The 16,984-nt window shown below is 37.1% G+C and overlaps 2 protein-coding genes across 8 annotated transcripts in view; one reads left to right on the top strand and one right to left on the bottom strand.

Annotated features, from left to right (window-relative positions):
- Window positions 1-15,193, top strand: part of LOC105684361 (latrophilin Cirl) — a 108,264-nt gene extending 93,071 nt beyond the window's left edge. For 3 of the 7 annotated variants that reach the window (XM_048656230.1, XM_020851364.2, XM_020851366.2), the window contains exons 5-16: window positions 1,053-1,233; window positions 1,422-2,245; window positions 2,366-2,774; window positions 3,547-3,772; window positions 3,858-4,023; window positions 4,177-4,391; window positions 4,513-4,616; window positions 5,434-5,478; window positions 6,173-6,341; window positions 6,635-6,856; window positions 8,874-9,092; window positions 9,503-15,193. In XM_048656230.1, the coding sequence (XP_048512187.1) occupies window positions 1,053-1,233; window positions 1,422-2,245; window positions 2,366-2,774; window positions 3,547-3,772; window positions 3,858-4,023; window positions 4,177-4,391; window positions 4,513-4,616; window positions 5,434-5,478; window positions 6,173-6,341; window positions 6,635-6,856; window positions 8,874-9,092; window positions 9,503-10,354 (3,632 nt within the window). In that variant the 3' untranslated portion in view covers window positions 10,355-15,193. Of the gene's footprint in view, window positions 1-1,052; window positions 1,234-1,421; window positions 2,246-2,365; window positions 2,775-3,546; window positions 3,773-3,857; window positions 4,024-4,176; window positions 4,392-4,512; window positions 4,617-5,433; window positions 5,479-6,172; window positions 6,342-6,634; window positions 7,023-8,873; window positions 9,093-9,502 lie in introns of those variants that run through there. The other 4 variants (XM_020851367.2, XM_012397651.3, XM_012397654.3 and 1 more) reach the window with 4 other exon arrangements.
- Window positions 15,194-15,313: 120 nt separating this feature from the next.
- LOC105684344 (ankyrin repeat domain-containing protein 16-like) lies at window positions 15,314-16,784 on the bottom strand. The gene is made up of 3 exons (XM_012397628.3): window positions 16,340-16,784; window positions 15,893-16,156; window positions 15,314-15,702 (listed from the first exon to the last, which is right to left on the bottom strand). The coding sequence occupies exons 1-3, from the start codon at window positions 16,674-16,676 to the stop codon at window positions 15,350-15,352; spliced, it is 954 nt and encodes a 317-aa protein (XP_012253051.2). The 5' UTR covers window positions 16,677-16,784; the 3' UTR covers window positions 15,314-15,349.
- Window positions 16,785-16,984: the final 200 nt, after the last annotated feature.

Here is a 16,984-nt window from a genome sequence, read left to right as displayed (position 1 = left end):
TTACCCATTATTCAGATTTCTTGTTTCTACACGTTTTTTGTCTTAATTGATATATCGCGATAATTGATTCCTCGGCTTCGTTATTGAGGAAAACAAAATTAAAAACAAAAAAAAAAACAAAATTGAAAAAAAAAAAAACAGAAAGGCGTTTTATTTATTTCACCTGCGGGTATACGGGGTGTGTATAAAGTGGAAAGTGAGGGTAAAAAAAAAATGAAGAGCGTCGGTGCGCGAGAAATCGTTACGACTGGGGAGACGACGAGGACGAGGACGAGGACGAGGACGACGACGACGACTCGACGCAGGGGGTAATAAAGCGAGGAGTAGGTACTACGTACGTAAATCTGACTACGGGGTTATTTCCTTCCCTTCTTATCGGCTATCCGATAAAACCATTGCTAATAAACCGCGGGGGATAAATCTTTGCCGCTATAGAGATAACCATTATATAGCTATCTCGCGCCGCCGCCGCTCCCGTCGCCTCGCGTTTCTCCCGCTCTTGCTGGCCTTGCAAAATGCACCGTGTAATAGTCGCGTCGTCGTTGTTTTAAATTCGCGGATTAAACCTCGATCGCGTACTATTCCTGGAAAATTCATTCGCGCGAGGAAATTACGCGCGAAATTAACTCGCAGAAAATCTGACCGTCTCGTCGCATTTGATTTCACATTTCGTTCCTTCTGAGTCGATTCAATCGAAACCACCTTCGAAACGACGTCGCTGTTGCCGCGGGAGGTGCGTAAAATATTTTTTTTTCATTTTCCACGACATCGCGGCGGTCTAAAAATGAGCCTTTTTTTTCCACTCGCAAGAAAACCCCGCGTGATTTCTCGATCACAACGTCGAGTACGTAAACGAAAATCGTTACAAGCCGTTCGTCGCATTCCGCCTTGGAATGCGTTTAGGGAAATTTTTGTTTTTTTGCGAAAAATTTTTCTACGGATCGGTGAGACGACGGTGGTTTCCCCAGGTGTGGTCGAGGCGCCCGAGGAATCCGTGCGGATCGGCCCCCGTTTACGCCCCGATATTAAGTTTGGAAAAAATTCTTTTACAGCTGCCACGACGACCAGCACTTCGCGTCCGAGTCCACCGTGGCTCATAACTTCGCAGCCGAGTGTCTGGAGTACCGCTAAACCGACGGTCAGGCCACCGTCGAGAATTACGGCCCCGCCGGTCCAACCGCCGCCACCTCCCGCGCCACCGACACCCGCGGTAATCCCGACCACCTTGCCCAGGTATGTGTAAAATAGTTATAGAAGGTGAAGGTAACTCCGAGGTGGTGCGAGAACGACGGAAGGAATTCCTCTTCCTCTCTCTCTCTCTCTCGTCTACCCGGGGGTGGATTTTTTGCGAATCCGAACTTTTTTTTTATCCCCCCCCCCGTTGCCAAAAACTATTCGATTTTCTTACTACCACCCCCCAGTCCGACGACGACGTCGCAGCAAAAAGCGTCGGTGGACTCGCAGGAGCCCGTCTTCGAGGACGACACCTCGCCGCCCGTCAAGGGCGTTCAAGGACCCCCGGTGCCGCCCTCGGTGTCGGAAACCACTCAGATAACGCCTACGACGTTTTACCCGTGGCGGACCAGCCGGAGGACGACGGTGCCGAGCACCCTGTGGCCGGAGTCCAGTTCGAACGGTCAATGGCCCGACTACAACAGTCGTCACGTTTGTCTGCCGGTTATGACGAGGAATCTGTTCTGGAACACGACCAGGGCGGGCGACGTCGTGGTGCAGACTTGCCCCGGCGGTGCCACCGGGCTGGCCAGATGGAAGTGCGTCCTTCGGGGCGACGGTGCCGACTGGTTTCGCGGAACGCCCGACCTCAGCGAGTGCCGTTCGGTGTGGCTCACGGCCCTGGAAAACCGCGTGATAGACGGCGACGTTATACTAAGCATAAGCAGGGAACTGTCCCAGGTGACGAACAACAGCCGCGTACTGTACGGCGGCGACATGATGATCACCACCAAGATCATTAAGAATATGGCCGAAAAAATGGCCCAGAATTTGAGGACCTACACGGACTTCAGACAGCAGGAGGTCACGGTGAGGGAGCTGCTCCAGGGCGTGATAAGGACGGGCAGCAACCTCCTGGACAAGGCGCAGCTTCCCTCGTGGAAGGACCTCAGCCACCCCGAACAGATGAGAGTGGCGACCTCGCTGCTAATCGGACTCGAGGAGAACGCTTTTCTTTTGGCGAACGCGTTCGAACAGGAGAACACTATAGTTCAGAAGGGGGAGAATATACGTGAGTGTTGGGAAAATGGTTTTCTTGATTGAAACAAAAAAAAAAAAAAACACGTTACGGTCGTTGCTTGTTTCTCAGCTACGTTTTTTTCATCTCGTCTTATGGTTTTTCGCGTTACAGTTGTTTCGATCAGGGTGCTGGAGGCTCGTTCGATCGAGGCTGACTTGGAGGTATTTCCGAACCAGCAGACGCTGAGGGAATGGACGGTGTCGGACGATCGCGTCCAGTTGACGAAGGGCGCGCTATTGGAGAACAGCGAGAACGGCGTGATACGTCTGGTGTTCATGGCGTTCGACAGACTCGAGGAGATCTTGCAACCGCAGGCGGAAATATCGTCGCTAGTCGGCAACGACGAATCGCAAGCGAGACCGAAGAATACCACGAGGATATTGAACAGCAAGGTGATATCGGCGTCGCTCGGCAAAGGGAGACACATACAGCTCTCAGAACCCGTCAAATTGTACTTCAGACATCTGACCGTTGTGAACGTCACGAACCCGACCTGCGTTTTTTGGGACTACATAATGAGGTGAGTGAGAAATGAAAAAATGGAGAAGAAAATAGTTCGGAAATATGTTCACCCTGATTTCCTTCCACATGTGCTTCGACGCACACTGCCGCTCGACAGTTCGGACAACATTGTTGTCGAGATTTCTTGTCACACGAAAAGTTAGATACTCAAAAATAAAAAGAAGACAATCAGGATTTTCAAAAGGTTTTTTGGAGAAGAGGGATTCAGCTTCATTTTGTTTTTTTGAATAAAAAAAAAATTGACGATTTTTTTTTAAACCCGATACGAATTTTCCAACGTGGCCATTTTTCGCGGCTATTTTTTGCTCTTCGAAAATTGGGCGCATAATTTGTGGAAAATTATTCCCTCGATTTTTTCTTATAAAAATTTAATCGCAAGAACGTATATCGAGAGCTTTATTTTCAATTTTTGGAAATTAAGTTTCGCGCAATTTTTGTTCGCGCCATTATCGCATCCGCGGCGAAAAAAGACAAGTTCCACAGATTATGAGCTCAATTTTCGAAAAAAAGGAGTTTATCATACATTGAAAAATTCGTACCGGGTCAAAAAAATAATCGTAAATTTTTTTTTTTCTAAAAAGTAATACGAAACCGAATCTGTTTCTCTCGAAACGTTGTTCGAAAAGTCGAAATATCTTCTTTTTTTTTTTTTTGTCTCAAACGTCTTACTTCTGGCGTGAATAGAAATTTCGAGAAATGTGTCCAAACTTTTAACCGGCGGTGAATGTTTTCAATTTATTTGATTTTTTCAATTTATCTTTCTTCTCCAGCGCCTGGTCGGAGGAAGGTTGTCACATTCACGCGACGAACTTCACCCACACCGTATGCGAATGCAATCATCTTACGAATTTCGCCGTACTTATGGACGTCCACGCGGTAAAACTCGACACGGCGCATCAAGTCGCTCTCCAAATAATCACTTACATCGGTTGCATAATATCCGTGATATGTCTGGTATTGGCGATTTTGACCTTTCAACTGTTCCGAGGTCTCAAGGTGAGGAGGATTCGAAACCGGAGAGAGCGAGTCTCCCTTAGTTATTTTTTTTTTATCATTCTTCATTCGACTCTTTCATTTCCAGTCCGACCGGACAACGATACACAAAAATCTGTGCGTCTGTCTTCTGATAGCGGAGGTACTTTTCGTTTGCGGTATTGGTCAGACCGACCAGAGAATCGTTTGCGGCGTGGTGGCCGGACTTCTGCATTTCTTTTTCCTCTGCGCTTTCGCCTGGATGTTCCTCGAGGGTATATTTTATCATTTTTCGTTTCTTTTCGATTCGCCTGGGAAAATTTGCTTTAAAAACGCGACGAAAATTGGGTCAGAGATTGGATAAGGGGTGAAAAAATTCGATAGATGACTCGATCGAAGGATTTTTTAGATTGACGAAATAATTTCAGGGTTCCAACTCTACGTGATGCTGATCGAGGTCTTCGAAGCGGAGAAATCACGACTTCGTTGGTACTACCTCGTGGCCTACGGTGTCCCGTTACTGGTGGTCGCTATATCCTGCATAATCGATCCTCTGAGTTATGGCACGGATCGCTACTGCTGGTTGAGAGCGGATAATTACTTCATCTTCAGTTTCGTCGGCCCTGTAATCCTCGTGATTTTGGTAAGCGGAATTATAGCGTAGCCGTTGTCGATTTGAAAAAAATTTCCGCAAATCCGAAAGATGCAGGGAATAAGTGTTTCTAACGTCTGCGATGTTCGATTTTTTTTTTTTTGTTCAACAGGCGAATCTGGTGTTCCTATCCATGGCAATTTACATGATGTGTCGTCACGCGAACACCGCTATTTCCATGAAAAGCAAAGAACATTCGCGACTAGCCAGCGCAAGGTACGATATCAATTATTTTTTTTTCAATTTTTCTTCAAATAAGTAAGAATAGTAGGAGAAATATAAATTATCGTTAGTCATTTTGTAATTATTGTCACACTCCGATGCTCGAAGTACGGGAAAAAAACTCCATCGAATTGAGTGTAAAAAATCAAAATTATGGAATCAGAAAATCAAAAATCGCCACACGTAATCGTATTGTTGATATCACACACACGAAATGTTGTATTGAGTTTTTTTTTATTCTTTCATTTCCGTAAAATTTACACGCATTATCTAGTTTATCTGTATAAATTTGGCGAATATATAGCTTTGTGCCATGCTTGGAAAATTTGTATTTCAGTTATTATTTTTGGATTACGATATATCTTCATTGATTGCATTCACTGCTCGCAACTGTGCGGTCTTATTTTTTTACCCTGTTTGAAAATTATGAAAATTGTTTTCTATTTTTATTCTCTCGGTTTGCTTTTTCGACCTCAATTTCACGCAATACGTTTACAGTGTATTGGAAATTTTATTGTACCTTCGAGAATTATATTTGCCACTTGATTGGAATGGATAAAAAAAGAAAAATGAACAGATTCGGAAATTGGTAGATAAGGTTTTAAAAATATTGAAACAATGAAATATTACGACATAAATGAAAATATATTTTTAAAAATTGATTAGATAGTTTATACGAATAATGGTGTCGGTGAACAATCACTTAACTACGCAATCTTTTTTCATTTTTTTGTTATTAAATCCTCTACCCACTTCTGTCTACACTTCTCCACATTCTTCTGCATGGCGTGGTTGGTTGGTTGGTTGGTAGTGGAAAGGAAGAGAATGCTCTTCCCAACAAATTGCAAGCGCACTTGTAAGATATTTACCATTTTTATTATATTAATTATTCTTCTCATTATCTTATTCTCATATTCTTATTAACGATATTTTCGAAATTGTGATCGATATATTAGCTTTCATACGCATCTATCAAATTTTTCGAAGAAATTATTTTGTTTTAATCAGTTCGTTATAGTAATGAATATTTTTTTTTTTTTTCAATTTTTCTCTTCGATTAGCTTTCGTTTTGCTTTCAACTACGTTCAATTAATTTATCGATTTTTATTTTATTCCACTTCATTTGAAAAGTCTCTAACTTAATTTCTTCATCGTTATTTTTTTATTTTTATTTTTTTCGTATAGCCTGTATATTTATAACAAATTATCGTAGATATTAGTTACTCACACAATTACTTGATTTTACAGTAGATAATATTAACACAATAATAAGATTATTGGAAACGACGTCGAACTCCCAGTGGAATTTTCATCCGTTTTAAATTTTATCACGACTCCGTTCGCCGGGAGTTCGGAATCGTCTCTCTCTCCGGAGATTTCAACGCATGGAAAGGATTGATTTTTTTTTTTTTAATTTTCTTTTTTCTTTTCGATTTTCTCTTGCATTCTTTTGGAATGACGATTAACTGTAGAAATTAGAAGAAAAAGAAAAAAAAAAAACACAAACGATTTATTTTTCGCACAATAATTTTTATCGTCCATTTGCACAGGGCCTGGCTGCGCGGCGCGATAGTTCTAGTATTTCTGCTGGGACTCACGTGGACATTCGGACTGTTGTACTTGAACCAAGAATCCGTAATAATGGCCTACATTTTCACGGTACTCAACAGTCTTCAAGGATTGTTCATATTCGTTTTTCACTGTGTTCAAAACGAGAAGGTGAGTACGGAGAAAAGTTCTTCTTTTACAATCCTAGTCCTGAAAAAAGGACTTTCTCGAATGCGATACATAGAAATCAAGGGCTCGCTGCTATCCAAATATGAAATTTAAAATCTTCGAAATTCTCTGAGTCTTCTGAACCCCGAAAAAATCTGCTGGTATCGTCCTTAAAATTGTTGAGAATTTACCCGGCTCGGAATTACGCAGAAAAAAGTCGAACGAAAATTCTCGCCCGAGTCCTCAAACGACCGCGCTATCTTAGCCCCTCGTAATACCTCCAAACTTTTTACCAGGTGCGAAAAGAGTATCGTAAATTCAATCGGCGCCATTCCTGGCTACCGAAGTGTCTACGGTGTTCGAAAACGGTGTCCGGAAATTCGGCGGGCACTTCGGGTACGAGCGGTGGCGTAGCTGGTACCAACGGTGGGAAGGAATTCGCCTCCCACAACACGTCGTCGAATCCTTCGGCACCGACGACGGACAGCTCGGGATTGTCGCCGCATGCAGCAGCTAGTGTGGGTACCTCACCGAATAACCACAACAATCTGACAGCGACCTGTAACAATACGAATCTTTCGATAAATGTCAACCTGAACAATCTGTCGCTGCGATCACCGGTCGGAACGCATCCCATGCACTTGATGGCCCCCAGCAACCACAATAGGCACGCTACTCAGCAAGGTATCCAAATACCGCTTAAATACACCAAACCAGTGACAAAAAATAAAAGGATATTAAATTTGCTATTTTTTACTCTGTCGTGAATCGACAGTGATCAGGAAAGGAAATAATCGAGATTAAAATCGTTCGAAGGATCCCTCGCTTCACTTTTTATACGAATACGTTTTTGTTTTGTCTGTTTTATTTTTGTTCGTTGAGTTTTATTCGTTTGTCCGCTTTTTTTCCCGATTGACGAAGTTTTTTTTTTTTTGCTTTTGTTTTTGTTTCGTACGTGCATCGGGTCACCATTTTTTATTTTCGTTTAGATTCGTCCGTAGAGACTTTGAATACGAATTTGATTCTGTCATTTTAATTTCTGATTCAAAAACATCTTGATTTTGGTATAGTTTTTTCTTTGATGCAAAAACACCACAGTCGAATAATTATGAGAGAAAAAAAATAGACACAGCAAATGTAGAATTCGAAACTAATATCACAGTAGTTTTCATATATTTGTTGAAGGAACAGGCCCTTTCATTCGCCAACGTAGAATCGTTTTTGTTTAATTTTTTTGTTTCTCGCCCTTCAAAAATTGAATTACATGTGTACTTAATTTATTTATTTATTTTTTTTCTAAATTTTATTTCGTTGTAATATTTTGATTTTTCGACTGCCCCAGGAATTTTATTTACTTAATTTATTTCGAACTTGAATATTTTACAGAATTTTTCTTCAGAGGCTGCTCTGCACTCGCATGATATAAACATTTTTTTACGACCTATTTTTTATCCATTTATTTTTTTCAAATTTCCTTTTCGACAATTATCGTATCTCTTACGATCCTAATTGATTTTACCTAACACGCTGAAATTATCTGAATTTTCACAATAATTTTGTTATGCTGCACTTGCGTAAAGGGCCTCGCACTTCTTCACCTATATAGATTATTCGTATTTATTTTATTTCATTTATTTTGTTTTATATTGTTTATTTAATTATTTTACACATACATATTATATTTATATACTAACAGTGGTGATTCTAAATTCGCTTTTCTTGCGGGGGTTTGGTGTACGCGGTTGCTGGCTACTTTGTCTATGAATACGAAATATGTACTCCCAATAATTATGTACGACGATTATACATATATATCCGCTATTATTATTCTCTGTCTGCATGATGAATTATTCATTTCACATTTGTTGATTTATTTTTTTTTTATCTCACTTAAATCAATCAAGTTTTAAATCAGTTTTCAGATACAATTGAATCAACTCGCAAAAGGGTTGTGTGCAATTTTTTTGTTTTTCAATTTTTCTTCGATTTCAATTTTCTAACATTTCACCAAAAATCTTCGTCGTAGAGATTCGGTGCCCGCATTGAGGTCATCGCAGAGATTGTCTTAAAGAATTAAGATAAATTTTTTGAAAGATTCGTAATGTTTAACGCTATTAGGTACTCGTTAGATCTTAAGAAGCTAATTGTATAAAATCATACCGGACACCTACCGACGCACACTTAACTCTGCACAATTTTCATCAATATTTTTTTTTTTCTTCTCCCATACTCCTATACCCGCTCGTAACAACTCTTCGTCATTTTGTTCATTCATTCGTTCATTTTTTTTTTTCTACTTTTATTTATATTTTCTCACGAAGATACCCGACACCCCGCCGTTGTACGGTGTAACGTTCTTCCTCGACCCTTATCATTTTTGCAATCATGAATTATCGTCGTAACCGTGATCGCAGATCCGACGCCGAAAGGAAAAAACAATGAATGAAAGAAAAAAAAAAACTAGAATCGACAGATTGTTTTTTTATTTAACGAGGGATTATTTTATGAGACAACCTACGGTACTGTCGTTTGCAGTACTTGGTGTCCGGGGGCGGTTGGGTTACGAATGACAGACAGCCGTCATCAGTACCGGCAACGGCGACAGCCATCAATACACCACGAGAAACTCCTTCGTCGGATGCTCATATCGTAGCGACGCTGCCTCACGCCCGACACGCCTTTCCCTCAGCTCCTAATATCCCAAAATCTGCCACCGCCACTTGGGGACCTCTTAACAAAAACCTCATGTGGAAGGTAATTAAGCCCCCTTACTAATTACTAACTAGATTCCTACCGGCCTTTGCTTTTGGGAGCTTGAGCTTTTCTCCTCCAGAGTTTTCGTCCTCGCGAATTCTTCTCGAATATGAACAAAAAATATACACTATCTGAAATCTAACTATCCGTTCGTCGGATACTGCTTCTGTACATCATCTGTCTGTATGCTAACTAACTCGTCGTTGTCGTTCAGAACTAAGCGAAAGAAAAAAAAAAAAAAATCTTTGTCGAGTGTATTTTCCACACCTCGTCGCACGTCACATACAATGTGCACACAGTTTCCAAGTATATTGTATAATCGAAAGAATTGGAGACAAGAAATTTACGGAAATTTTATTTTTTTTCTATGTTTTTTTTTGTTTTTTTCTATTTCTATTTCTCTTCCGCAGAACATTTCTTTTAAATCGTGTTCCCGAGATTCTGGTCACGGTGGATCGGAGCAGGAAGATTCGCCGCGAACACACAGTAGTACAATGACTCTGGGTCACGGTCGTGCTGCGAATCATCGCGGTGAGCGAAGAATAACAGGTGCCGATATCACCGAAGTTGTGAACTCGGCAACGCGTTCGGGTCGTCGCGCCGCGTCACCCTACAATCACACGTACACGGAGATACGCGACGGTCGTGGCGGCGGGGTCGGTGGTCACCATCACCAAATTCATCACGGACATCATCACGGTCAGCACGTTCATCTACCGCGTGGTCTGGTGGGCGGCGACGACGACCCGGTCTACGAGGAGATAGAGCGAGGCGGAGGCGGCGTCGGCGGCGGTGAAATTCAGGTGTCCGACATGTCCGACGAGGACGGAAGGAGACAAAGCGACATGAGCAGACAATCGTCGAGGAGTTACGGCGATCATCGTCCCCTGATACCGTATTCTCCTGCGAACGACAGGAGCCTTATTCATTACGGTCAGACCATAGAGAGAAATAGCGCAGGCGTTCACTGCAATCCGAATTCGGATTACAGTCCGGCCTCGCAATTGGACAGAACGACGTCGAACAACAGCAGCAGTAGCAGCGGTAACAACTGTTGGGAGAAAATAAGACGTCAACAGGCGAGGTACGAGCTCGGCGAGTTGTCGAGATTACCCGGTAATTACGGTCTGCCTCCTTTACAACAGGATCACAGCAGAACCGTAGCCGTGTTGGACGGTCACACCGTAGTTTGTCATTTACAACCTCAGACCGATATGTACACCGGGAGAAATATGCCACCACCTTCCTACAGCGAATGTTAAAAAAGATATTGTTAAAAAGAAATTAATCATTATTATTAATAATATTATATTGACACTATTATATTTTTAAAATCATTATTCTTTCTTTCTTTCTGTCTTTTCTTTCTTTTTTTTTTTTTTTTTTTAAACGTACTTTGTATCGGTGTATAAAACATTGAGGGAGAAGATAAAAGAGAAAAAAAGGAGTAGAAAAGAAAGTCTAAATATTGTAGATATATCATGTAATGGGCGAGGCGATTCTTTTCTATTCTTTGTTTTTGTTATTGGAGTAAAAAGAAAAACGAGAAAATAATAATAATAACAATAATTAGTTGTGAGGCGATTATATTATTGAGATTCATTTTGTACTCTCCTTTTTTTTCTTTTCTTTTTATATCCCTGAATAGTTTCAGTTTCTTCTTATTAACCAAACGCTTATTATACTATCATTAAATGAATAAATATTATATAGTAATAATGAATGTATGTGAATCTGACGATGAGAATTATAACGACTATGAGAAAATGTTGGATTGAATTACACACGGTAATTAACACGGTCGTGTGTGACGAGTTTGTATGTTCGGTAGCTGTCGCGTTTTATTTAAAGAAGGAAAAAAAAGAAGAAGAAAACAGAAAAAAAAAACATTTATGAAGAAATAAATTAAAAAAACAAAAAAAAAAAAAAAAGAATCTTTTGTACAGTGATGGGACGACGAGTGCTACAAGACTGATATATAGCTCAAACGAAACGTAATAAGAGAATTAAAGAGAAAAAAGCGAAAAAAAAAATGAATAAATATATAATTAAAACCAGACAAAAAAAAATCAGTATAATAAACTATTTGAAGTGAGAAATGCGTCTAAGCTGTGTGTTATTACGATTACGAGGATTACTTTGAAATTTTATTCGTTACTTTTAATTTATTTTTCCTTTTTTTGATTTGAACTTTTTTTTTTCTCTTTCGTTTTTCACCCCTAGATAGGAAAAAAGAGAGAGCGAGGAAGTAAGAACAAAAAGACATTATTTTTATGTATGAAATACTTTAGGAAAAGAATTAGAAAAAGATGAAGAACGAGACAAAATATTTCCTATGTAATTACGAAGATAGAGAGAGAGAAAAAAGAAAGAAGAATTACCAACAGCAATTTAGCAATTAAGAGCTGTAGAGCAGTTCTCATTTATTAAAAGTGCTACGATAAAAATCTCTTTTTCTTGTAGTTGAGAAAAGAAAGAAAATCAAACAACACGAAACAATAATGATGAGTAAAAAAATCTTGATTAACGAACCAGTTGAGTAACAAAAAAAGAAAAGGGAATGAAAGAGGAAAATGAATAAATAAATTGATTTTTGCAGAAAAAAAAAAAATACAGAAGAAATAAGTTTAATGATAAAATTCAACAAAACATTCGCGTTGTGTGTCTGTGATTAATACACCGAAACTCGTAGGATATTATACATATAATAATTATAATATTAAAATAATAATAATAACAATAACATTAGTAATAATAATGTAATGTAATTGATAAAGTTTTGGGTAGATATTATGGAGAACGGAGAATGGGAGGGCAAACAAACAAAAAAAAAAAGAAAAAAAACCCAATGGAACAAAGAATCAGAATTCGACGGTTGAATATTGAAAAGAGAAAGAAAAAGAAGTACCTATTATAGCTGTATTATATTGAGATAATTAGAATATCGTCGATTGTCGTCGGACGACAGATGCGAAATATTACATTATAAAATTAATAATGAATATAAAAAAAATTGCAAACAAAAAGAAAAAGTAAAAGAAGATAAAGAAAAAGAATAAAATCAGAAGGGAAGAAATCATAAATCTCACAGCGATGCGGACAAATCATAATAACTATAAAGAGGATATTAAATTATTGAATAAATAAATAAATAAATAATTTGAAAAATCATGTTTCTATTCAGATATATCATTAACTTGTTAAGATAATCAGAAGACATTAAGAATAATGAAAAAAAGCAGAAAAATTATAAAAACAATTTATAGACTCTTAACTACGATAGTTGTAATACCTTTATCGTCGTCGACGTCGTTTTTGATGATTATTTTATTCGACTTTCTATTTTTTTGATAGAATTTTTATTTTTCATTTCTTTTTCAAAGGCAGCAATCAGCTGTATTGTGATTTGTACGAATCTTATTCGATTGGAGTATTCTAATTATCTGTGAAAAAAATTAACCTCACAGCTCGTCTCGCAGCTATTCATTTATTCGATATTTTCTTAAACAATCGCCATTTTTTTTTTTAATTCAAAATAAAGTAATCAGAACGATCACCGGTAACGATATAACAAAAATTCGAAATAATAACGAGACACGTTTGATGTATAAAAGAAAGTACAGTAATTATTAAGGAGTTTCGGATAAACCGTAAAATAACGCAAAAGAAGAAAAAAAATGTAAAAAAAAAAAAAAACAATTATGAAAATGAATGGTGTCATCATCGTAAATATCGTGTATATCTATACATAATTTAATATTGAATAGAAGGGAAAAAATGAAAGAATGAAAAAAAATGAGAACTTAGTCACTGTTTTTTGCTATTTTTTTATATAAAACGTAAAATCTAAAGTAAATACATATTCTGTGTATATATATATTAAATATTGTCGTAACTATGAATCGATAACAATTCAAATACAACATTAATCTGTATCATAAAAAATCTCGAATGTGATCAGCATAAATATGTAATATATATTTATTCACTTTCACATTTCATTCGATCTTATTGATTCACTTCAAATTGGGATTTATTTTATATTTCGTCAATCGATTCAGCGTGAAATTATATATGAATATTTTGGAGTTATTCCAATGGAGGAAATAAATTCAAAAAAGGACAAGGTATGATGATACTGATTTTGTAGAAAATGATGAGAAGCGTACCATAAAGTAGTTATTTTTGGAGAATAATAATCAAATTCGTTTTTTATTTTCAATTTTTTTCAAATAGTTGCCATTTTGAAATATTGTTATCATAATTTATTTTCATGGCATAAATTATTGTAAATGTATATTATAACGTGAAAAGATTTCAAAAAAGTACCTATATACAAAGAATTGAGGAAAAGTAGAGACGCGGTGGAGAGAATGATGTAAAATCGAGAGAGAGAAAGAAAAACCTAAATTAAATAAATGATTAAATTTAAAATTAAATTAAATGAACAACAAATCAATATGAAAGTAAATTTTTTCTAAATAACATGGCAATATTCAATAAGAGTTCCGTTATCACGCGCGGTACCGGATATCTTTTCAGAAAGCAGAGCGAAAATGAAAAAAGAAAAGAAAGCTTCAACGACAAGTAAAATAAGTAACGTGAAAAACTAAACTACTAATATTGTTACTACGGTCACCTACTACTACTACCACTGCTACTACCACTATTACTACTACTACTACTACTACTACTACTACATGATACGATTTACTATAGCAAATAAATTACGTCTACGAAAAGGAGATGGAAACAAAAATAAATGAATGAATGAACGAAAAGTAAAAATATGACAAAAAACAAAAAGTAACACTAGACTGTAAAACTTAACTGTATTAAATGTATAAATGTGTATCCCGATGAACTTCTCCCGAATTCTCTGGACAAATATCATTATCGTTATTATTAACATTATTATTACTATTATTATTATTATTATCGTTATTGTTATTATTATTACTATTATTATTATTTTATCAATAGTATTATCATCATTACAATTATTCCTATTCTTACGATTATTATTTTTATTACGTATGTATATTTTTTTTTTTTTCTTTTTTCTCATGTATACGCGAAAGATGCATGACGCAGCTATAATTATAATAATGGCGAGGAAAAAGGAAGAAGAAAAGAATAAAAGGTCAATAACGTATAATCGATTTATAATCGTGAAAAAAAAGAGAAAAAACAAAAAATGTACAGGCGGCAGATTCGGAAAAATTTAATGTCAATTTATTACTAATTGTTTTGCAAAAATATTTAATTATTTATTAAATTTCGTTTTATTTTTTTCCTCCTATTATCATTATTATCATTATCATTGTTCTTATCATTATAATAATAATTATTATTATTTTCCTTCGACAATTCGCCATGTGATCGGGACGTGGAGCTTTTTTTCCGAGCTCCGATAAAATGTCCTTTGAAATTATATAAACCTAATTTCGGAACGTTTTTTTTTTATTTTTTATTTTAATTTATTTCATTTTACGCGCCCTCGATTTTTTTTCTTGCTATCGATGCCAATAACTCGCAGAGACGGAGACTGCAGTGAATTGAAAAAACAAATAAATAAAACAAATAGAAGATCGACAAAAAATGATTTTTTGAAACTAAGAATGATTATTAACGTAACTCGATATAATGTATTTCAAGCATAAAATATACATTATGTTTACATAAATTCATATGTATGTAAATATATCGAAAATGATTCTCTTATTATAAAAAATGGAAGAAAAAAATTGCGCAGAATTTCACTCGGTTTATGTTATTCTAATAAATTAATTATTGTAATATGTAATAATTAAAAATCTATTACGTTTATGACGAGAAGAACAAGAAAAAAATATATATATATATATGTACGAATAATTATGAAGGAGTAATATAGACAATGAGAGAAGAGAAGTAAAAACATACTACGATAGATTGGGAGAAATGAAGAAAAAAAAATAACAAAAAATGAACAAGAAAAAACTGAAAAAAACTTTTTGAACGTTGTAAATAGTGTAAATAATGCTTTGTACATGTTGAATACTTGTAATGTAAATGAAATGAAAAAGGAAAACTCACAATAAATGAATAAAATAATGAAATAATGTGAAAAATAAAAATGAAGATAAAAAAGAAACAGAAAAATGTAAAATACAAAATTTCCTCCATCCAAATTACGTATACCTATATTACGTGTTTTGAAATAAATAATTGTACACCTATCTGGATGAAATTTTTTATTTAACGATATTCAAGAATTATTGAAATTTTTGTAGAACTTCAATCGCATGTGGCTGCTTGTTTTTTTCGGCTAACATGATCGGCGTTATTCCCAGCGAAGCTTCGCAGTTAACGTCGACTAGTTTATTCTCCAGTATGAATCTTATCACTTGGATATTTCCGGATTGGGCGGCAAGGTGCAAAATAGTTTGACCAACGTTGTCTTTTGTTTTAAAATCAGCCGAAGATTTTATAAGGTATTCAAATGCACTTGAATCGCCGCTTTTTATCGACTCGAAAAGCGGCGTTGCACCTGAAGAATCCTTGCAATTTATCTGACCAGGATCGAGCGACAGCAATATTTCCATAACGTTTTTGTTCCCATGAAAAGCTGCGGAGAAACAATAGAAAAAAAAGCTGAGAACACGAAAAATCAGAGAATTAAATTTTTGTAATAGGTGAGCAATGAATTTTCATTCATCCAACAGTAACTATTGCAACAAAGTGGAAATCGATTTTGTTTAGTGAAGAAAAATGAATTTTTTTTGTTCTCAGTATCCTGAAATATGTTTTTCAAATACCCGCAACGTGTAACGGACGTCTCCCATTTTTGCTTTCAACATTGATGCTTTCGGGTGAGTATTTCAATATATTTTTAACAGTTTCAACATTCCCGGTGCGACACGCGACGAGAAGCGGTGTCCATCCGTCTTTATTTTTCAAATCTGTAGACGCTCCGTTTTTCAAAAGTATATCCACGCAATTTCCAGCTTCCTCGTCGCTCTTCGTACACGCCAGCATCAACGGCGTCCAATCAGCTCGTTTCAACGGATCGACGGATGCGCCTGCAACGATTATTCGAACATTCAAAAATACAAGTCTGCCATCTTTCAAAATTGTTCTAAACCTGAGCGATTTGATTTTGCATTAGATTTTCGAATCGCGAGCATTTCCGGAAAACTCTGTTTGTGAAAACGTTGGAACGTGGCTCCTGAGATGGATCTTAAACGAACCGAGGCAATCCTAACCTCTGTCGATCAAGTATCGGACCACATTCGACCTCGCAAATTGCGCCGCCTCGTGAATCGGCCTTTTCAAATCCTTGTTAACGACTTCTATCCTGAAACTTGGCTCATTCCAGGATTCGCATAGGTATTTAACGACCTCGATGCGGCCCTCGCGTGCGGCCAGATGCAACGGGGTGTCACCAGAAACTTCATGACGATATACCGTCCAGTCAGCAATTTCGTTTTTTGATCCGAGTTCTTGCAAACCTCTCAAATCGCCCTTCTGACTGAGTTTGAGGAAATTCTTGCCGACAATCTTCGAACTTATTTCATCATTCTTACCGACACTGCTTTTCATATTATCGATGAGGTATGAAAAAAATTTCAAATCTCTGAAATGAGAGCCTTTCTACAAGAATATATTCGTCACGACATAGTTACAATGATAATCGTCAGCATGCTGGCGATTCTGAAGTTGATATCCAATCGAGTCTCGAAACGCGAGGTCGGAATTCGGCGAACGAGATGTGCCGAGTGACGTGACTCATTTGCTGATCGATTGAGGAGGAGGGAAACTTGAATAACGTAGCTAACTATTTGAATGTTTCATTTATCTTTAGTTGAAATACGTGTAAATCATAGAGCTTTTACAAATGGTGAGGATAT

Source organism: Athalia rosae, chromosome 5, assembly GCF_917208135.1.
Source record: "Athalia rosae chromosome 5, iyAthRosa1.1, whole genome shotgun sequence".
NCBI classification, from domain to species: Eukaryota; Metazoa; Arthropoda; class Insecta; order Hymenoptera; family Athaliidae; genus Athalia; species Athalia rosae.
Note: the sequence above shows the minus strand (reverse complement) of the source record. Positions and strands in the feature narration are given on the sequence as shown.